General features: G+C 42.9%; 1 protein-coding gene across 1 annotated transcript in view; it reads right to left on the minus strand.

Moving 5' to 3' along the window:
• pgm5 (phosphoglucomutase 5) overlaps positions 1–24,089 on the minus strand; it is a 201,782-nt gene that overhangs the window by 58,745 nt on the left and 118,948 nt on the right. Inside the window, exons 5-6 of the mRNA XM_063047659.1 lie at positions 22,413–22,603; positions 21,422–21,576 (exon numbers count right to left, since the gene is read on the minus strand). Of these exons, the coding sequence (XP_062903729.1) occupies positions 21,422–21,576; positions 22,413–22,603 (346 nt within the window). The remainder of the gene's footprint in view (positions 1–21,421; positions 21,577–22,412; positions 22,604–24,089) is intronic.

The following is a 24,089-nucleotide window of genomic DNA, read 5'->3' on the forward strand; positions in this document are numbered from 1 at the left end:
ATACAGTAGACAAAGCTGTTTCAGAATTTATAATAGATGGATATATTCTATACGTTCCATGAATAGAGGCGGGGGGCTGAAAAAGCTGTAGTTCTTGCAATGGAGCAGATGGAGATTGAACTGAAGTGTTCAAAGGGGATACACTCACTTGCCCCATCATTGAGGTGTTTCCACAGCCAATGATCACCAATAACGACTCTTTATCTCATGATCTTGTTATTAATTGCTGTTTATTTACATTTGCATTTGCACAATTTGTTGTCTTCTGCACTCTGGTTGATCTTTCAGTGATCCTGTTATATCTACTACTCTATAGACTGTTGAGTATGCCCACAGGACAATGAATCTCAGGGTTGTATCTGGTGATATATACGTAATTTGATAATAAAATTTACTTTGAACTTTGAAGTCATGAGGCATTTTGGTAAAAGTGAATAAGATGAAAATGTTTCCAGTGGAAGGAGAGGACAGAGATTTAAGGTGACTGGTAAAAGAATGAAACAGGAGATGAGAAATTGTTAAGGAGAATTCAAACTAATGTCGTTTTATAGAGTAGTCATAGTCATAGTCATACTTTATTGATCCCGGGGGAAATTGGTTTTCGTTACAGTTGAACCATAAATAATTAAATAGTAGTAAAACCATAAATAGTTAAATAGTAATATGCAAATTATGCCAGTAAATTATGAAATAAGTTCAGGACCAGCCTATTGGCTCAGGCTGTCTGACCCTCCAAGGGAGGAGTTGTAAAGTTTGATGGCCACAGGCAGGAATGACTTCCTATGACGCTCAGTGTTGCATCTCGGTGGAATGAGTCTCTGGCTGAATGTACTCCTGTGCCCACCCAGTACATTATGTAGTGGATGGGAGACATTGTCCAAGATGGCATGCAACTTCGACAGCATCCTCTTTTCAGACACCACCGTGAGAGAGTCCAGTTCCGTCCCCACAACATCACTGGCCTTACAAATGAGTTTGTTGATTCTGTTGGTGTCTGCTACCCTCAGCCTGCTGCCCCAGCACACAACAGCAAACATGATCGCACTGGCCACCACAGACTATATATGCGCTCCTGTATTTGAAATGGGATATTGAACTTGATTTTATTATTAACGCTGGATATTTGAATAGAGATGATGTCAGTTTAATGCTGGAAGAGTTCCTTCAGTAGAATTTCAATAATGTCTGTAACAGAAAACTAACTGTGTGATTTAATGATACCTATTTTCTGCCTCAGTAGAGATGGGCAACTAGTCAAGTAATGCCCAAGGCTGTCATTGTGCGGTTCTGGGGATTGAAGCCACAGTAAATTGAATAAAATAATGAATCGGAAAAACCTGTTTTTATTTGAACAATTTCAGTATCTCTAATAAACATAGCAAAAAGGAGAAGCAGTTTTACTCTCTGAGCCAAAATTGCTGTTCAGTTAGATCACAGCTGAACTGTATCCTTACACCATTACCCACCTTAGATCCACAGCCCTTAATGATGCCCTTGTTTAACAGAAAACCCTCTTTCCAACACACTCAGACAAGATGATGCAAGAAGATTATCTAGTAACTTCTGCTCCCATCATCCAGTTGATGCTGATGCTTCCTCTAACCATTTGTAGGGATATCAGAGGAGCTGGTTTGGGATCGGAAGAGCCAGTTGGGGATTGGGGGAGCCCGCCAGGATGTCGATAGGGCCCATAGAGATATCGCAGGAGCCTGTCGGGATGTCAAAGGAGCCGGTGGGAGTATCGGAGGAGTCGGTTTGGATTTGGAAGAACTGATTGGGAGTTCAGAGGAGCCCGTCGGGACATTGAAGGATGCTGCTGGGATATAGGAGGAGCCAGTCAGGATATGGGAAGGGCCCGTCAGGCTACCAATGGAGCCCGTAGAGATATTGGAGGAGCCTATCGGAATATTGGAGGATTCTGCCGGTGTGTCAGAGGAGCTGGTCAGGATATTGGAGGAGCCTGTATAGAAATCGGAGGAGCTGGTCAGGATATGAAAGGAATCTGTTGGGCTATCAGAGGAATCTTTTGGGATATCGGAGCAGCTGGTTTGGGTTCAGAGGAACTGGTTGGGATATCGGAGGAGTCAGTTTGGGTTCGGAGGGGATGACCTGGCTGCGTTCTGTGTTGCTGCCCGCTACTCGGAAGCATCGGAATTGGCGCAGTATAACCTTGGGAGATTGTCTTGGACATTTCACTTGCGATTGCAAGACTCTGTTGTACAGTGATAATGTAGGTTGCCGTAGGCCTGTTACCCTTGTCTGGTGGTGGGACAGGTGACATGGGAGCTGTGTAGCCTCAGTTGTAGCAAGAACTAGGTCTCAAACCTTGGGCTTGCCTGCAGCTGCAGGCCAGGTGAGAGATGTGGAAGCGCTATAGCTGGGACCTGGCCTCTCTGTCAGTGCTGCCCTCCCGTGTTCGAGTTGTAGAATGACAGGTTGGATTGCGTGCATCTCTGCACTGCGGCAGACTGTACCATCAATTGCCAGACATTGTCGCTCAGGGTCTTGGGCTATATATAGTTTTTTTTTGAGTGAATATGCTTCTTTGCTCACTATTTTGAATTGTGTCACTCGCTATTTTTGAATGTTAGCTTGCTATTTTAAATGTTTTGCACCTTGGCCCTAGAGGAACACTGTCTCGTTCAGCTGTATCTACGTCTCGTTTGAAAGATACTTGATTTGAAGTTGCGGATGCGACACCATGCTTAACATTAGAGGCAGAGGCGTCGACTTCTGCAACATGAACTTTATTTCAGCATGGTGAAATTCACAAACTGACCAGAGGTAGAGATAAGACCTGGACTGACAATCAATGGCAAATGGCCCACTCACTAACAGGCGTGGAAGTGAGGAGGCAAAAGCAGGGGTTGTCGGAGGTCCCCCCTTCCGTCAAACTAATCTGACAAGTGTGTGTCTACCAAACATGATTCTAAAGTGACAATGAAAAGGTAAGGTGCTCTAAAGTACAGACAAACTTCATTCTGTCATTCAAGAACAGTTCTGAAGGTCATGCAGAACATGGTGAAGAGGAGGAGAAACAGAACAAGGTAATGGAAATCTGTCAACAAATTAGTGAAGCCTGTTGAGATGACAGGCAGCAGGAAGGAAGCAGTGGGCTGTACCTAGTACATAGAATTTGTTAGAAACAAGACAAGCACTGAAGAAAAAGATGCTTGGCACAAAATTGTATGGTTGAAAGATAAATAGGACCTGGCACATAGCAAGGCACATTAGGGTTGTAGAAACAGACAAACGATACTGTACAGTTAACACAGCACTGCAAGCAGATGTGGCACGGGCAAACAGGGAACCATTAAATTATTACTTGTGGTAAATAGTACTGTTAGTAAGACAAGAGTGAAAGAATCCCCTGGACACAGGACTGGGAAAAGCACTGCTGAGCAAGTGGCAACACAAAGAGGAAGCAAACATTTAGGGACTGGATATCTTGATATCAACAAAAACTTCCCTCGAAGAGAAAAAAATCATACTGGTCAATGAATCCTAAAACAAATTGGAAAGTAAGGATAACCTGAACATAGTTCAGTCCTGGGTTAGCAGAGTTTATTCGGCCCTCTCATCATATCAGCCATGAAAAAGTAAAACATACCACTGTGATACAATAGGGTTACAGCAAAGATACTCAAGGATGGCGCTCTCAGTGATTCTACCATCTTTACCTATGCCAAGCAAGGCATTATGGAAAGTCCTGACCCATGGTCTAAACTATATCAAAGGCAGTTGATGTTGTTCTCAGGGAATGTAAGCCAGTTTTCCAAAAGAACTCTCATCAATGAACGTAATAAAACAATGCTGAGAATGGTGGTTACACTGTTACAAAACCCTCCTGGACTTTAAAAAGGCTTTTGCTGCACTCACATTCAAGAACAGTTCTGAAGGACTTACAGAGCATGGTGAAGAAGAGGAGGAACAGGACAAGGAAAGTTCTGTGTAGTGATCTGCAAGCACGTGGAATCCACCTCCATGTAATCAATGTTCACAAAGACTTCTGCTTCAGTGTAGTGTTGATGACAGTGAGCTTGGTTTTGAAATGAAAATGGGTGCAGGTCATTCTCTTTAATATTGCCATGGTTTAAATATCATGAGGTGCCATGGGGCATCAGATAGAAATTATCCCTTGAGACCCTGACTACATAGATTTATGATCTAATCTTCAACACTTCTTACAGGAAGATTGCAGCCCAACTCATAATATTCAGCTGGTAACATGGACTCAAAGTTAACATATCCTGACCTGTAACTTTACATCATTTTCAGCAGATAAAGGCTCCCATTCTTACCACTACAGAAACATCTGCATTAGCCAGCATGGTAGAACCAGCCAGGTCCTCCAGTGTAGAGCACATTCAGAAGCTTAGATATCATTCAAAAATTAACGAGATACAATATTAAAACCAAACTCACTATCAGAGCTGCATACTTTCATTGCTTCTCATCAGTGTAGAATGGTAGGGAATGATGGGGATTGACAAGTTCAAACTGCTGTTATTGCATCTAAATGCATCTGATAAATTCTTTTGTACCAGAACAGCCTCAAAGACCTATAAAGAGGATATGAGCACTCCAGCATTTTGTCCTTATGCTTGGGGTGGAAGCTGAAGCCATGTCAATGAGAAGGACATCTGAAAGCATCGTAAACTATCTGAAAACAACACGGCAAAGAACTGTGGAAGCAAAGTTGGAAAAGCGGGGCATAACTGGGGAACTACTAAAAGACTTGTTATAAACACTGTGGTGAAAGAGCTCTGTCAACTGCCTTTAGCACCAGAGGTGTAAGTAACAGCATATGTGCAATGAAGGGGTGTGTGTGTGTATGCGTGTGAGAGAGAGCATGTGTGCACATATGGAGGTCAAGAATGGCTTATCTATTATGTCCTTGATAATTAAAAGATCTGTTAACAACCACTATCTAAACCATCTGTGTGAGATATTGGATTGACTCAGCTAGTCCATCATTCTGCACAGATTCAAGTTATTTGGTTCTTCATGCCAGTGCCAGGTTTATGCTCCATACGAGACTCCTCCTCTGCACTTCCCCACCTCAGTAAATCCCTTGATTTCTTTCTCCCTTTTCAGTTTCCCCTTTAATCCATTCTTCTGCCTGACCACTCCCTGTGGCAGTGAGTTGCAGATTTTCACTGCTGTGAGTTCTGGCCATAATGTGTGTGCATTGCTTATAAACCACATGAACATCACAGCAATGTTGCAGCACCCATGTCAAAATTAATTTAGTTTGATTACTGGGTTGAAACAGTCAGGAATGCTCAGACCCTCTAATCGTCGAGAATGAAGGAAAGAACTGTAATAGTGACTGAAATATGCCAAGAATAACATACAGTCATCACGCTTATTAATATGGTCATCATCTCTACACTGCCTTCACATAAAGACTTCCATTTTAGGATAGCTATCTTCAAACACCCTGTGATTCCAAGAATAATTGATGTCCCGCTAGATTTTGCAGACAATTAAGAAGTTTCATTCGCCATAGTAATGTAAGAAGCATAGCAGCCAAAACTGTGCACAGTAAGATCACACAACAGCAACGTGATCATCTGTCTTCAGTTGCTTTGACTGAGGGATGTGTACTGGTCCCCTGCATGAGGTTTGGCCAATTAGAATGGAGATGAGGAGAAACTTCTCCAATGAAGTGTTGGCCTGCAGTCTGTGTGCAGGGTCCCAGAGTGGGGCTCGAACCCTCAAACTCAAGCTGCACACAGGCATAGTTGACACTTGGCTTTTAAATTTCCTATGGTGCACTGCAAAAGTACTTCTCTGGCTGTAAAGTGTTTTGCGGCACTCTGAGGTCAAGAAAGTCACCACAGAAAATCACGTTACTTATTTCCTTCTCTATTATGCCACCCTAAAACAAATTAAAATTTTCATTAATGACATTATCCCTTTAAGATCGTCTGCTGTGCTTTGACGTGATTTTGCATGCATTCTTCATGAGGCCCTGACTAGCAATGAAACAAAATCGAATTTATTTATTGCACACATATTCCCTGCAGTTCCCCAAAAGGATATGGTGGAAATAGTCCTCATTGTACACTCTATCGCTAGGAGAAGACATATAATTCCCTGTAGGTGTATTTTTCTTACAGTGAAACACTTGAGTTCAATTTGTTTTCTCAGATGGGAAGGATGCAGTGTTTTCCTGAAGGCTTTGTGATGGACTTTGGCAGTGTCAGACTCCAATTACTAGCGTTCCCTTGCTGTGTGGAATTATTGCTGCAGAAGGCTTGGCTTCACAAGGCTCTGCCAAACATTCAGAAACTCCCATCGGACAGAAACATGTTTCTTGTTTCCATCCAGCTAATAATCTGGCTGGTGTTTTGCAGCTGGGGCGGGGTGCTGGAGATGAATGGGGGGAGGGAGAGCTGCACAAGGTTTAGCTGCAATCTGTTCCTGTTTATCCGCATGCTGTCCTCTGTACATGTTGGCTGTCTAGCCAGGAATTCAGGCGTTGCTATGAAGTGGCTCAACACAGAAGTCATTTCGCACTCTGTGACAAGTTACAAACTAGAACTCTGCAATCTTTAAAGCAATGCTCAGAACATCATATACCAAAGGATCAGGAGTGAGCTGCACGGTTGACCTTTTATCTTTTCCCTGCTCTTCTGTCCCATCCACTTGATTCCCTGTTCGACTGACCCATCTTAAATACCCAAGCATCCGTGTTCCTCTGCAACAGAAAATGCTGAAGGTTCACAGCCCTCTGAGGGAAGAAACTTCTTTTATCCCTGTGCTGGATTTTTAGAAGGAGCTCTCCAATTAGTCCAATAAACCCATTCATTCCCCTATAGATCTGCAAATATTTCCTTGTTCAAGTATTAATCCAACTCCGTTTTGAAAATATTACTGAATCTGCTTTCTCTAAATTTACAGGAAGAGTTTTTCCAAGTCTCAACAACTCATTGTCTAAACATTTTCTCCTCTCTGCATCTTCTCTGTTTTAATTAAATTCTGTCTTTTGTCTTTTGCCACTCCACTACAGAGGACTGAGCACCTCTAATAATTAGCCTACAACCGTCTTCACACTGAAGTCATTCTGAGCCTTGTGTTGTCAAGAGTACAGCGGGAATGTAATTGGAAAAATCTGCAGAGGACCTGCTCTGTTGAGAGGGAGGCATGAGTTTAAATCCTAGCAGCCTAGTTGGAGACCTTAAGTTAGACCCTCAGACCATAAGACATAGGAGCAGAATTAGACCATTCAGCCATTAGGTCTGTTCTGTCTGACACCTCTCAACCCCACAGACCTGCCTTCTCCCCATAACTTTGACACTCTTACTAATTAAGAACCCATTAAGCTCCGCTTCAAATATACCCTATAACTTGTCCTCCACAGCTGTCTGTGGCAATTAATTCCACAGATTCACCACCCTCTGGCTAAAGAAATTTCTCCTCATCTCCATTCTAAAGGGATGTTCTTTTATTCTGAGGCTGTGTCCTCTGTTTCTAAACTATTCTACTTTAGGAAACATCTCCATGTCCACTCTATCTTCTTTTTGTGTGCTATGCTCTGCCAGAGCCTTAGTGACCACTTTTTCAAGTGGTTGTCTTGGAAGGAAGATTCTGTGAGTGGTCCCACACATCCTTCTCTCAGCGCAGTTTTTTATTTTATGAGGCCGAGTTATGAGCTCGACACTCAACCCGGCAAGGATGGAAAGCATGCCCGGGAGCTGCCCGACTGGATTCGAACTTGGGAGCCTTTGCTCCAGAGTCTGGCACTGATGTCACTGTGACACCAGCCGGTCTCCACTCTATCTAAGCCTTTCAATATTTGATAAGTTCATATCATGGAAATAAAAATTAATGGGAGGTTGAAGCATTATGATGGAACAGATTACGGGAGGGTTGATGCTTTGCTGTTGTTTGTGCGTGGGAGGGAGGAGGGGCTTTGGGGTTTTAACGTCTTTCTGTCATTCATTCTTTGGGGAATTTTCTTCTGTTTCATTGATCTTTGTGAAGAGTAAGAATTTCAGGTTATATACTGCAAACATTCTCTGATATTAAATAGAACCATTTAACCACTGAACTATTGAAAATGAAGAATTATGGAATAAACCTGTTTGGATCACTAATATCTTTCAGGAAAGAAAGAACTGCCATGCTGTGCTGAACTCTAGGCCCTCCAATGTTGTTGGCTTGAAATGGACTAGGGACAATTAGGAATGAACACTAAATGCTGACCTCATCACTGATATCCACTTTTTGTGGACAGGTAAGTAAAACAATACCCTGTAGATGTATATAAAATCATGAAATGAGAGTAACTCTGGTAGACAGGACTAGTATTGATGAGTTGGGCCAAAGGGCCTTTTTCAATGTTGTACAACTCTATGGGTCTGATATCCTCTGTCCTCAGTACTATTCTAAGTTCATCTCCCTCACACACACTCCAAACCTTTGATGTCTTTCCAGAAGTATGGTGTCTGTGACTGGACATAACCTGCACATGGTTTTTCTCCTAGCAACCCCATAAATGTGCCAGTTACTATTATTTATGTGCAAATCAGTGCTGCTTCTCCAGACCTACAAACCACAGCCGTCCCATGCTCTTCCATTTCTGCTCCTTAATTTTAATCAGTGCAGCCTTGGCAGCTGCAAATTCTGCTGCCTGGGCCTTAAACTTTGGAATTTCCTCCCTAAACATCTGCCTTTCTACCTCTCTCTCCTCCTTTAATGCATTCGCTAAAACCTACCTTTGACAAGGGTCTGGGTATCTGTCATAAAATTTCATCTGGCTTGGTGTCAAATTTCCTTTGGTAATTGTTCTTGCTTGAGATTTTTATTATGTTCAGTATACTGTAAATCACAGAGCATGACTTAGACCATGGGCAGATCCCATGTAAAATATTGTAACCAGTTTCAGTCCCCATTCAGGTAGGTGCAGTAATCACTCTAGAAGGCCACAAGAATGATTCCCCGTTTAAAATGCCCTCGTAACTCTAGATGTCTTAGGATTCTAATTGTTTCCTATGGTGGGGCAGTCTAAGACCGGAGGACACAGCCTCAGAATAGAGGGGCATCCTTTTAGAACACAGATGAAGAGGAATTTCTTTAGCCAGAGGGTGGTGAATCTGTAGAATTCATTTTCTCAGGTGGCTGTGGAGGCCAAGTCATTGGGTATAGTTAAGGCAGAGATTGATAGATACTTGATTAGTCAGGGCATGAAGGGATATGGGGAGAAGGCAGAAGACTGGCCAGAGAAGGAAAATGACCAGCTAAGATGAAATGGCGGAACAGACCCAATGGGCCAGATGGCTTAATTCTGCTCCAATATCTTATGGTTTTATCGTCTTATGGCCTTATGGAATTTGATCCATTGATAATATTTGGCAAATTGGTTTATTATTGTCACGTGTACCGAGATTCAGTGAAAATGTTTGCTTTGCATGCCATCAATACAGAGCATTTCATCACAATAGTACATTGAAGTAGTATAAGGGAAATGTAGAATAAAACCTAACAGAGAAAGTGCGGTGCAGGTGCACAATGAAGTGCAAGGCCATAATCAGGTAGATTCTGAGGTCAAATGTCCATTTTATTGTACCGGGGATTATTCAATTTAAGCAAGGCAGATGTACAATTGACCACAAACGGATTTAGAAGCATATTGGTCACCTACATAGTGAGATTCCTTTTTGCAGCACTCACAACACGTTGGAGGAACTCAGCAGGTCGGGCAGCATCCGTGGAAAAGATCATTCGATGTTTCAGGCCGGAACCCTTCGCCAGTCCTGACAAAGGGTTCCGGCCTGAAACGTCGACTGATCTTTTCCATGGATGCTGCCCGACCTGCTAAGTTCCTCCAGCATGTTGTGAGTGTTGCTTTGACCCCAGCATCTGCAGATTATTTTGTGTTTCCTTTTTGCAGGCTGGTAATGGTCAAGGAAATCAACTAAGTAAGAGAGGAAACAGAACAGTAGTTCTTTTCCTGAAGAATAGAAGAATTTCTGAGTCAGTTGCTTACAAGTCTGGTAGATGTACTGTAGATTCTCTGCCTTCTAGAGGGAGCCGGACTATTTTTGACTGATTCAGGTATCATTATAGCCATCCCTTGTTGTGCAGGACCTACTACGCTGAATCCTGCGTATTCAAGTGGTCATAGAGAAATTATGCAGACTAATTGTTTTCCCTTCTTGGCCCTGAACTTGGGGGCAGAAGGGACAAGGGCTGGGCAGTAGATTCCTCACCTATCAGGAGATTACATGGCAGTGGTCACGGATGCATGAAGTGGGGGCGAAAGACTGGAGATGTGGGACAAGGGGAAACATCTTTAATTATGGTTGAAAGGCCTTCTTAACTTTGATCGAGTTTTTTGGACCCAAGACCTTTTCTGCCTCTGTGCTTGTACACTGCTACGTTTGCTGCGTTAACCTAAACTTGCTTTCCCCTCTCAAAGCAAATTCCAAGTGTGTTTGGGCAGCAGTCAAGTAGGGAGCTGGTACCCCCAGCCTCCCATAGATGCTCTGCCCATTCTGGGAGTGCACTTGCTAAGTTTAGTTTACCCAGGAAAGATTCAGTATCTGATCTGTATAGTCCACTATGACAGTGCAACACAAGAGAGCTTATTTAATATTAATAAATTCCAAATGGGAAAGCTTGCTTTTACAGCAGTCTGTGACTGAGAGAGATAAAGGCTACGGAATATAGCCTATATGGATCAGAAGAGGACCAACTGTTCTTCATGCAAAAATAACATGGTATTAAATTGCAGGCCAATGTTATATTATAAAGCATAATTTTAAAATGCAGCTCTTAAAATCAGACCAACTGTCCTTGATAGCAAAGGCAGCATTTGACTGAGTGTAACATCAAGATGCCCAAGTAAAACTGAAGTCCATGAAAATAAAGGGGAAAGTTCTCTTCTGGCAGGATCCAAACTTCACACCAGGGTTGTGGTTGTTGGAGGTCAATCACCCCAGTCCCAGTAGATTGATGTGGTAGTAACTATTTCTGAAAAAGGAGCAACCATAGCACCCCTCACTGCCATATAACCACTGCTAAGTTCCCTTGTATCAACAAGCAAAGGTCTTTATACCATTGGCCAAAAGCTTTACAGACCAGTTACATCAACATTGTGGCTTTAAGAGCAGGTTTGAGATAAGTGACTAAGCAGTAAGCCTTTATTGTTAGCTTACTGCCTAGCCAGAAAAAGAAACACATACACATAAGCTTAAATTCCTTATTCTGAATATTTCACATTCTAAAGTCCTTATCATTTGTTCCTGCCAAATGTAATGTTCTATCACCACTGTCTCCATCTTTTTTCTTGTTAGCTGCCTAAGAGTAAACCAGAGAGTTTGTCCTGCCAAAGGGTCTCAGCCCAAAACATCAACTGTACTTTTTTCCATAGATGCTGCCTGGCCTGCTGAGTTCCTCCAGCATTTTGTGTGTGCTGCAGAGAGTTGTAACCATGTTGTCAGACCTGACACAGAGATAATCCTCTGAGCCTGTACATGTCCATTGCCAAGAGCACCTATTTTCAGCCATCATCAACCTTCCCACAACCCCAACAACACCTCAGCTCATCTGCAGTTAAAGTCTACAACCATGCCTTGTACCTCAACATACCCCAGCCCACTCCCTGTGAACATGCCACAAAAAAAATCATTACCCCTTCTTTACTCAAACCCAAAGTCCGATTCACTCATTATCCTTGCACATACTGATCCACAATGGTACCTGGCTAAGCAATGCCATGATTGTTTTCAAATCCTTCCATCTTCTTATTCCCATTTCCTATTTCTATATTCTTCTGCTGATCTATAAAACTCTGTGCAATTTTATTCTAGCCTCTTAACCAGTGCCTAACCACTCCCCCACCCAACCACAAGCTTCCCACTTCCTCAATTCTAGAATTCCCTTCCAAACCTCCTGCCTCTCAGCCCCCCATTTTCTTTATAATCTTCCTTTATTCCCAGGTGTCTTGGATACCTGCCTTACCCTCTATTTTTGTGGCACGGAGCTGAATTTTATTCCATGGGCTTTCTGGGATTTTTTAGTCAGAAAGTTGCTTCATAGACACCATCGATGATTTGCTGTTGTGCTATGGGTCTGTAAAATCTACCAGAGCAGCCACAGACCTGAAAGTGGATCCCAGCTCAGTACAGAGATTTCTCATCATTGCTCTAACTGCTTAAGGATACTGACAGACTCATAAGCATGCACAGATTTCTCTTCACAACTAACTTATAATGCCAGGAACTCTGAGGCTGAGCTTAATACTTTCATCATATTAAAAGCAAAATAAAAACTGAATGCTTGGGAGCTTGTGAGCTTGCACCTAAAGGTACATAAGTCACCCTGACCAGATGAACTGCACCCTAGAGTCCTGAAAGCATTAGAGATTGAAGCATAGAAACATAGAAAACCTGCAGCACAATACAGGCCCTTCGGCCCACAATGCTGTGCCGAATATGTACTTACTTTAGAAATTACCTAGGGTTACCCATAGCCCTCTATTTTTCTAAGCTCCATGAACCTATCCAGGAGCCTTTTAAAAGACCCTACTGTATCCGCCGCCACCACTGTTGCTGGAGGCCCATTCCATGCACTGACCACTCTCTGTGTAAAAAACCCACCCCTGACATCTCCTCTGTATGTACCTACTTCCAAGCACCTTAAATGCAGTGGCATTAGAAATGATGTTCAAATATCATTGGACTCCGGCATGGTGCCAGAGGACTGGAACATTGCAAATGTCACTCCACTCTTTAAGAAAGGAGGAAGGCAGCAGAAAGGAAATTATAGACCAGTTAACCTGACCTCAGTAGTTGGGAAGATGTTGGAGTCAATTGTTAAGGATGAAGTGATGGGGTACTTGGTGACATAGGACAAGATAGTACAAAGTCAGCATGGTTTCCTTCAGGGAAAATCCTGCCTGATGAACCTGTTGGAATTCTTTGAGGAGATTACAAGTAGGATAGATAAAGGGGATGTAGTGGATGTTGTATATTTGGACTTTCAGAGGTCTTTGACAAGGTGCCACACATGAAGCTGCTTACCAAGTTAATAGCCCATGGTATTGCAGGAAAGTTACTAACATGGTTAGAACATTGGCTGATTGGTAGGAAGCAGCAAGTGGGAATAAATGGATCCTTGTCTGGTTGACTGTCGGTGACTAGTGGTGTTCTGCAGGGGTCGGTGTTGGGACCACTTCTTTTTATGCTGTATACAAATGATTTAGATGATGGAATAGATGGCTTTATTGCCAAGTGTGAAGATGATACAAAGATTGGTGGAGGGACAAGTAGTGTTGAGGAAACAGGTAGGATGCTGATGGACTTAGACAGATTAGGAGAATGGGCAAGAAAGTGGCAGATGAAATACAATGTTGGAAAATGCTTGGTCATGCACTTTGGTAGTAGACATAAATGTGCAGACTATTTCCTTAACGGGGAGAAAATCCAGGAATCTGAGGTGCAGAGGGACTTGGGAGTCCTTGTGCAGAATACCCTGATGGTTAATTTGCACGTTGAGTCAGTAGTGAGGAAGGCAAATGCCATGTTAGCATTCGTTTCAAGAGGTCTAGAATACAAGAGCAAGGATGTGATGCTGAGGCTTTATAAGACACTGCTGAGGCCTCACCTTGAGTATTATGAACAGTTTTGGGCCCCTCATCTTAGAAAAGATGTGCTGGCATTGGAGAGGGTCCAGAGGAGGTTCACAAGGATGATTCCAGGAATGAAAGGGTTATCATACAAGGAACGTTTAATGGCTCTGGGTCTGTACTCGCTGGAATTCAGAAGGATGAGGGGGGATCTCATTGAAACCTTTCGAATGTTGAAAGGCCTAGACAGAGTAGAAGTGAAAAGGATGTTTCCCATGGTGGGAGAGTCTAAGTCAAGAGGGCACAGCCTCAGGATAGAGGAGCGGTCTTTCAAAACAGAGATGCGGAGAAATTTCTTTAGCCAAAGGGTGGTGAACTTGTGGAATTTGTTGCCACATGCAGCTGTGGAGGCCAGGTCATTGGGTGTATTTAAGGCAGAGATTGATAGGTTCTTGACTGGACATGGCATCAAAGGTTACGGGGAGGAGGCCAGGAACTGGGGTTGAGGAGGAGAAAGAAAAATGATCAGCCATGATTGAATGGTGGAGCAGACTCAATGGACCAGATGTTCTAATTATGCTCCCATGTCTTATGGTCTTACCTACATGGACTTCATTGTCCGTGTATTTAATGCCTCCCCACTTCATCCCTTGAAGACCAGAGTTGTGCAAGGAAAGCGTGGGGGTCAGGGGAGGGAGGGAAAGGTGAGGAGAGGAGAATCCTATTATTTATTTCAATATCTGCTTAGAAGTTAGGCAGATTTCTGTCCTTTGCCTTCCCAAATTACCTGTCTGCCTGAACCTATAGCAGTGCAATACTCTTCGAGTGTATCAAGGAATAGATTTTGGATCGCAATGGAACTTGTGGCTCATCTGCTGCTCAGGCTCAAATGCAACAGCTCATGAAGACTGTGCTGTTCTGCATGGGGAATTCTTTAGAGAAATTGCACCTCAAACCAGTGTTGTAACACTGCATAAAACCACGAGTGTACAGTTACTTTACTTTACTTTACACTTTATTGTCGCCAAACAATTGATACTAGAACGTACAATCATCATAGCGATATTTGATTCTGCACTTCCCACTCCCTGGATTACAAATCGATAGTAAATATTAAAAATTTAAATTATAAATCATAAATAGAAAATATAAAAATGGAAAGTAAGGTAGTGCAAAAAAAAACCGAGATGCAGGTCCGGATATTTGGAGGGTACGGCCCAGATCCGGGTCAGGATCCGTTTAGCAGTCTTATCACAGTTGGAAAGAAGCTGTTCCCAAATCTGAGTTGCATGGAAGTTATGGCAGTTGCATGGAACACAGCATGTTGGCAGACTGCATATGAAACCTGCAATACTATTGCAGCTAATATTGACAGTGTAACTCCACCTTAAGCAATTGTGCAAGTGCCTGAGGCTTGTGGTGTAACTGCACCAGGAACCCACAGTGTAACGTGTGGTGAAATATGGGTTCCTTTCACGTGGAAAGTGCTGCATCTCTGAGATGTGGTGTAACTCCAAGTGGAATCAGCAGTATTACTCTGACTGAAGTACATCGTATGATGCTGCAGGAATTTCTTGTACAACTAAATGTGGAAATTAAAATGTAACTTCACCTTCGACTGGTGGTGTAACATCACGTGAAGTGAGTAGTATAATGATACCAATCCTCTGGTGGGATATCACTACATAAAACCAGCAGTGTGGCACAGTGTAAAACTAGTGGTGTGACATTAGAAAAACTAGAGTTGTAACACCACGTGGAATTAGTGGTAATATACCAAGTGAAACTCATGATATAACAGCAGATAAAATTGTGGTGAAACTACATGGAACTTGCAACATAACTATAATGTGACTCAATCTGCAGTAGGAGATGTAATCAAACCTGGAACTCACAGTACAACTGAACCTCTAAATCAGTGTAACTGCATATGAAACTCAGGGTGTTAATATACATGAAACCCATGGTGTAACTACACCCTACACCTGTACATCTGAAACTCAGCAGGTAACCACCTGGAACTGCAGTGTAAGCACTCAGTGACTGCTTTCCCTTTGTTTCTGATTCAAAGTTCAAAGTTCAAAGTTCAAAGTTCAACGTAAATTTATTATCCAAGTACACGTACGTCACCATATGAGATCAACAGAATATAAAATCATTAGCCCTACTACAACAGCAAATCATTATAGCAGTGTCATGCAGATCATGTTGATTCTGGACCAGACCAAAGCAGATGTTTCCTTTCAGTGCTGCTAGTGTCCTCCAGGGAATGCATTTCAACCATTTTGATAACTAAGCAGCAATTCACATTGTGATGTGTTTTGTATCATTGTGTCAATATCACTGAGAAATTTCAGTTCTTATTATTACCTTGCACCAAATATAGTATATACTTTCAGTAAAACCACAGAAATATCCTAATATACCTTCCAAAGCCTCAAGCCAAACCCCTACAATATTCTCACTAAACTCTAGGAATGTTCTAGCAATACCATAGGAATAGCCTAGGAATACCCCAATTTCACCTCCACAATATTTTAGGAATACTCTAGATATATCTCAATCTACACTATGGAAATAATCTTGATATTGTCCAGAGGTACCCTCAATTACCCTATTAATAGATTCAAACTAGTATAGAAATACCCATGTATTTTCCAAGGAATGATTTAGAAACGCTTTACTTATATAGTCTCTTTAGCGATATCCTTCCTATACCAGAAACAACCCAGCTTTACTTCAGATCCATTCTAGCTATTACCTAGCTATTCCCTTCCTTTACTCTAGGAAGATCCTTATTATGCCCTAGGATTACACTGGATAAAGTGTTAAAATGCTCCCAGCTATGCTGTAATAATAATGAAACTATACTCTAGGTCTGTCTGTCTGTCTGTCTGTCTATCTAGATGCAGTGTGGATTAGGCCCTCCCTTGCCCTTGGAGCTGCTCGGCTCAACCTCGATTTAACCCTATCCTAAACAGAGGATAATTTACAATGAGCAATTAACCTACCAGCTGGTACGTCTTTGGACTGTAGGAGGAAAGCAGAGCACCCAGAGGAAACCCACGCAGTCATGAGGAGAACATACAAAGTCCTTACAGGCAGTGGTGGGAACTCTAACTGTATTTGAGGAACAAACTAACAACCATGGCAATATCCTAGCAATGACCCTGCAATATCTCAATTGCACCCTTACAATACCTTTGGAATATCTTGGACATAACCTATCAAACCACAGCTATTTACTAGGATTACTCTACCTGTGATCTTATAATACAATTTTTATCTCACCACTCTTCATTGGAACTTGGGTCTTATTATTTATAAAATGATCATATATATCTTAGCTTAATTATTTCCTTGACTGTTCCATGACCAAGTTCGTACAGAAGATGAAGTACAGAGACTTCTTATGCAACCTGCCCCCTGTCACATCACATTATGAGTGGTCTACTTTCCTATTGTAATCACCTGACAGGACTGAAACCCAAGACTTTTACATTAACCCTAGGGTTAACTTCTACCATTAGCCATAACATTATTTCCCCAAATCTCTACTTTCATTTATATTGGCAGGATTTTGCACGTGATCTACAATATTCATCTATTCGTCCTATTCACTCTCAGGCAGCTGCCTCTTTCAGACACTGACAGTCTTTGAGCACCAAACTGCAATCATATATAACTGATCTAACCTGAAATCCACAAAAGGGGATAAATTAATATACGAGGAGTGATTGATAAGTTCGTGGCCTAATGTAGAAGAAGTCAGTTTTAGAAAACCTAGCACATTTATTTTTTGACAGAGCCCCCTCCTACATTTACACACTTAGTCCAGCAGTCGTGCAGCATACGGATCTCTTCTTTATTGAAGTCCGCATCTTGGACCTCCAGAAGTGGTCCACAGCAGGGGTGATTGATATGTTTGTGGTCTAAGGTAGAAGGAGATGAGTTATACAGCTCTCGTTACATGCACGTGCAGTTCAACTCTGAGTGATTATGCAGAAAGCTTGAAGTTAATAACTCATCTCCTTCTACCTTAGGACATGAACTTCTCAATCACCCCCGCTGTGGACCACTTCTGGAGGTCCAGGATGCCGACTTCAATAAAGAAGGGATCCGTATGCTCCACGACCGCTGGACTAAGTGTGTAAATGTAGGAGGGGACTATGTTGAAAAATAAATGTGCTAGGTTTTCTAAAATTGACTCCTTCTACCTGGGGCCACAAACTTATCATTCACCCCTCGTACATATGAAGTGCAAAAAAGTTAGCTTTTCAACCAGTCCTATTGAAGAATCGTCACTAAACCAGTATATAGTAGCACCTACTCTTGCTGATCACAGGAGCTTTCTCAGTCTTCCTCAAAAATTACTTGGGTCAAGAAATATTGCATTCTTCATTGTATTTTTCAAGTATTTGAAAATGTGATAATTTATTTTGCATCTTTTTTTTGGAAAATATTATTCATAAAATTTGCAAATATATTAAAGAGTACAATAATATATTGGTAGTCTCGATATAGGCTACATCTTTCTTACATGTCACCAATTTTCCATTACATATATTCCGTATTGACTGTTGTTAGTTTCCTGTGAACTGAGGGACTTGCTAGGTAGTTTCAGACAGCAGTTCAGAATCAGTCATGTTCCTCCAGGTCCAAATTTGCATTTAGATTAGAATAACATCAAAGTCCATCTGGGTTTACTATGGTCAATATTTTTGCTTGTAGCTTTTTAAACACAGATTTACTTAACAAACTATTTGAGATTCCTGGTCCATGCTTCAGGTCTTTGACTGCTGAAACCCTTAGAGGTAACTCTTCTTACCTCCTGATACTCCCCGTATCGACTCTCCCAACCTCCACTGTCCAAAGTTCAAAGTACATTTATTGTCAAACTATGTATCAATTATACAACCTTGAGATTTATCTCCTTATAGGCAGACACCAAACAAGAAACCCAAAAGAACCCATTAGTAAAAAGACTGACAAATGCACAGAGACAAAAAAACACAAATCGTGCAAACATAAAAGCAGGCAATGACATTCAGAATGAAAGTGAGTTCACAAACACGAGGCCTGGAGCAGCTGAAGCAGGCCCACAGTCTCAGCCTCAGTTCATCACACAGTGGGGCAAGACAATATGAAGCTCTAAGACATGAAGCCTGGAGCAGGCCACAGTGGAGTAAACATTGCGGAGCAGCAAGGAGAACCGGCTCGATCCTCGCCTCCAATCCCTGGCACCCAGCCTTTACAATCTATCCAACCCAGTGTTTAAATTGTCCAAGCACTAGATGTCCCTCACACTAGGACCTGGGCCTGTCGTATCGATACACTCTGGGCCTGGATCCAGCCCATATCCGACCTTTCCACCTAGCACTTAGATCAATCCAACCTCGTGGTCGATCTTGATGGACGGGCTCAAAAAATCATCCCACTCCGACTTTTCTCTGCTTCACATGCCCACGACTCCATCTCAAACATGTCTTGACCTCGCTCTGATAATTTCTCCTCGAATGTGCCTCGACCTCACTCCAGCCCTAGCTCACACATGCACACCTTGACTCTCAGCTCACCTCTTCATTGTTTCTAGTGATCATTTACCACAACTTTTCATAGAAAAAAATCTTATTAATAAAGTATTTAGATGTATTTCTTGCTTTATGAAGCATCAGTAAGCTGTAGCCCATCTTCATTTGCACCAGCTTAAACCGAAAATCTGTGAACAGTTATCATCAGAAATTCAGAAGGGTAGAACTGGAAATGTGCAGAGATCTCAAGAGTTTCCAAGGGAGGTGGAGGAGGGAAGACTTTGAGGAGGGAAACTCGGAGCAACATAAGTACAAGAATGATAAAGTATTGCTAGAAATAAACCAATGTTGATCACGGCCAGCGGGTGAGTGGGATGATTTGAGTAGGACATGGGCAGCAGAGATTTGGAAAAGATACCTTGCTCCAAGTGAAACATCCTCAGACTGACTTGGAAACTACTTTCATCATTTACACATAGTATTGAAATTAGTAATCCATAATTAAAAACATTTTGGAGATCCCCACCACAAACAGTTTCTTCAGCAGGTACTGCTTAAAGTAGGCAGTGGCTGTCATCAAGGCTCCCACCATCCAGGGCATGCCACCTTCATGTTGTTACCAGCAATGTACTGACGTCTCACGCCGCCAACATCTACTTTCATACAACCATCACCATCTAGTATGGTGGTGGGGGGTGGTGGGGAATGCTACCGCACAGGATCAAAATAAACTGCAGAGAGCTGTAAACTTAGTCAGCTCCATCATGAGCACCAGCCTCCATAATATCCAGTACACCTTGAAGGAGCAATGCGTGAAAAAGGTGGCATCCATCATTAAGGACCCCCATCGCCCAGGAAATGCCCTGTTCCCACTGCTATCGTCAGGAAGGAGGTACAGGAGCCTGAAGGCACACACTCAACAATTCAGGAACAGCTTCTTTCTCGCTACCATCTGATTTCTGAATGGACATTGAACCTATAAACACTGCCTCAGCACCTTCTTTATTTGTATTTGTGCACTACTTGTGTATTGCATTGTACTGGTACCACAAAGACAACAAATTTCACAACATACACCGATGATATTAAACTTGATTCTGATTCTGACTTGATCTGCACAATTCTGATCCTACCTCAGCAGTGGAACACTATGGACCTGCTCTTGCTCTTCTATAGACTCGTCTCTGTGCTTCTTTTGGCATTGACATTTTATCTTTCTTTTTCCCTTCACTGTCTTGTATAATTTATGTATGTGTAATTTATACTCTCTGTGTCTGAACATATGTGCTCATTATGTTGCTCTGAGCAAGTTTTTCATTGTATCTGCACGTCACTGTACTTGTGCACATGACAATAAACTCAACTTGATTGCTGAGAAGCACTAGTTGTACCCATCTACTCAGTCACTTAGTAAGGCAGGTCAAAAGTAGCAGGAAAGCACTCTCACCCCTAGAGACAGAAAGGAAGTTGACAACAAAAGCCTACACGGAGTCTCCAGTGCAGCACTGACGAAGAGCAGCAGTGTTAGTGGCTCTATCGTTCAGATGAGACATCTATCCAAGATCTCATCAACCTCATCAAATGGAAGGGAGAGAGCATTCTGACTGTGAGCACCACTGCCTGGGACGGCGACTCCAACGCACAGAGGGTTGCCGATTCAGCCAGCTCTAGCACAGGAACAAGCCTCCCGGCATCGAGGACATCTTTCAAAGGCAGTGCCTCAAGAAGGCCACATCCACTCACCTCCCAAGACATGGCACATGGCCACTTCTCATTGCTACCATCAGGGAGGAGGTACAGGAACTTGAAAACCCACACTCAACAACTTAGGTGCAGCTTCTTCCCCTCTGCCATCAGATTTCTGAACGGTCCATGAACACTACCTCGTTATTCCTCTTTTGCAGTATTTATTTATTTGCCATTGTAGATATAGTGTCCTGCACTGTACTGCTGTACAAAGCAATGAATTTCATGGCATACTGCATGTCAGACATAATGAGCAGACTCTAATTCTGAAGATTCCAAGGCATGACTATGAAGACGAACAGTGGTATCCTGGCCAGTAAGTATCCTTCGAACAACATCACTGAAAAGAGATCAATATGATCAATATTACATCCATATTGTGGATCTTGATTCAACAAGAATGTGCCTTGGCTGTTGTGGTTCCTACTTCAGTGACTGTGAAACAAATTAAGGAGTCCTTAGGGCATGAGCACCTTAGAAATGCAAGTCTTGTTTTCATTGATGCATGAGGTCTTATTACAGTTTAATTATTTATTAGAACTTTAAGCAAGCCGAACTTTCTTACCTGTCAAGTGCTCTACTGGTGGGCATGCTCCTTGCAAATCCTCGAATTCCCATTTTCTGGAAGTACGGAATGCAGGAGATGTTTGCAGCAATCACAGCAACTGAGTCCGAGGGATTGACAAAGAACCCATTTCGCCCAAGGATCAAGTTACGATCCTGTTTTGAACAAAACAATATAGTTTAATATCTTATCCCCAATTTAAATTCATCTGGTTTGTTTTCTAATAATCTCCAGCAGCCATCTGGATATTTTCAAAGTGAAAGCTGCCCTACATTATTTTACCTGGATTCTAGGAAAAGAGCCACAACATCAGGGACTAAGAACATGAGCTGAATACTTTCCGGAAACCTTTTGCTGTACATGAAGGCTCTATAACCATCCAAAACCCAAGACGGGAACACATGCCTCCAAGTTTAGCATGCAGGAGAGTATTGAGAACTTGTAATCAAGCAAGCTAACTCATATAATGTGTTCATGATTTTGTATGACTACAAGAAGATATTGTACCAATTACAGTAAGTCCACCTCAAATATGGCTGTCTATTTTAATTGTATGAAATTATGCAATTTAAGTATTTATATTTGGAGTTAAGGTGATGTTGCATTTTCTTAACAAGTCTTCAAAAGATCAGAGCAGCAAATATCCAAAGACAAGCAAAATCCATGAATATTCTGTTAAGATCAATAGGGTCTTCTGGTAATACCTCCTTAGTCACATTAAGACCTAGGTAGAGATTGCAGAGTACACAGTTTAAATGTAGACCATCAGGAATGATAGCCTTGACAATGAGGGAATATCTCGGGCACCACTAATTAAATGAGGAACTGTTAAGAGACACGAGTTAGTAGGTCAATTGGTTACATGGGGGTAATTGGGAAGTGCGGGCTTGTTGTACCTGATGGTCCTGTTACTGTGCTGTATTTTTAAATAAAATAAAGTAAAATAAATAAACAAAAGATATAATGATAATAAATGCAGATCAATCTTTACCCCATCTCCATCAAAGGCTGCACCAAATCCATATTCCCCTCCTTTCATTGCCTCAAGAAGAGAGGTAGCATATGTGAGGTTTGGGTCTGGGTGATGTCCTCCAAAGTCTTCCATTGGAACGCAATTGACAGCAGAGTTTGCAGGAGCTCCAAGTTCATCACAGAGTATTCGCCTTACATAGGGACCCATAACTGCAAAGGCAAAAACAAAGATCACTATGCATAACCAGTGCACAGCAGCTTTCTTCGTTCAGCATTAAGGTCTTTCGTCTGTTCTCCATTCAGTGAGAGATTAGTTGAACTGATCTTTAGTCTCTATTCCACTTTTATGTCTGATCCCCATAAACATTTCTCAATCTCAGCCAACAACATGGAGCATCAGTGCCATCCAGAAGTAGAACTTCAACAAAGTGCACTCTCGTGAACGTTTGGTCTGCCTCTTCTTCCCCTGCCTTCCTCCTTCCAGTGAAAGGTCACTGTTTCAGTGTGCAGTGCCCAGTAAACATTCCACTGCCATAGTCCAGTCCGTGAAATCCGTATTCTAGTTCACGGTCCGGTCCATTGACCCTTGCTCCAGGTTTTCCTATCTACCCTGTTTCTGTGTTGTTGAGCTCTAATTGAGTCAGCTGATGTTCGTTGGGGCTGGCTGCATAAATACCTCCAGAGACTAGGGCGTGGTTGCTGGATTGTTCTTGTCCTTGCTCCTTGGATCCCTTCCTCTGCCTTCTGTTTCCTCGCCTGAAGCCCTGCCTTACCTTGCCGGTAACTCTCGCCTCGCCTGAAGTTCTTGTCTTGCCTTGCTTTGCCTGTAGCCTTGTCTTGTCTTGCTGTCTGGTCCTGGAGCCACTCTGTACCTAGCAACCTTCCTGTCCCTTGCCTCCGCCCAGGTAAGCCAGGCCGTCTTGCCATTACCTGGGGTTGGTTCTGTCCCTCCCTGTCCCTTGCCTCCGCCCAGGTAAGCCAGGCTGTCTTGCCGTTACCTGGGATTGGTTCTGTCCCTTCCTGTCCCTTGCCTCTGTTGGGTGGTGATCCGCGCCCTGCCTAGGAGTACCGCGCCCTGCCCAGGAGGAGCCAAGCCTCGCCTCAAGTCTCAAGTCTCCTGCCTCCTGCCAAGCCTTGCCTCAAGTCTCCTGCCTGTAGCCTCGAGCCTCTTGTCAAGCCAAGCCAAGTCTCTATCCTCGAGCTTCTTGTCAAGCCAAGCCAAGTCTCTAGCCTCGAGCCTCTTGCCAAGCCAAGCCAAGTCTCTAGCCTCTAGCCCCTTGCCAAGCCAAGTTTCTAGCCTCGAGCCTCTTGCCAAGCCAAGCCAAGTCTCTGGCCTCGAGCCTCTTGCCAAGCCAAGCCAAGTCTCTGGCCTCGAGCCTCTTGCCAAGCCAAGCCAAGTCTCTGGCCTCTAGCTTCTAGTCTGAAGACTCCAGCCTCATCCTGCCTGCCTGCCAAGCCTCGTTCTTGCCTAGTTCTGGGGTCCGAGCCAGAGGCAAGACCCAGGTACTGGGTCCTTGTCCAGTCTCTGGCTCGGAGTCCAAGCCTGGGCTCCTAGCTCTCTTGTTCAGTCCTGTTCCAGGTTCCTGGTTTTCCTGTCCATGTCCTTGCCATCGCCCTGTATCCCAGTCCTGTCCCTATTACTTCAGTGTCTTGCACTTGGGTCCGTTCCCAGCCGTGCCCTTATGACATCCACTGC

The sequence above is a fragment of the Mobula hypostoma genome, chromosome 5, assembly GCF_963921235.1.
Source record: "Mobula hypostoma chromosome 5, sMobHyp1.1, whole genome shotgun sequence".
Classification (NCBI taxonomy): domain Eukaryota; kingdom Metazoa; phylum Chordata; class Chondrichthyes; order Myliobatiformes; family Myliobatidae; genus Mobula; species Mobula hypostoma.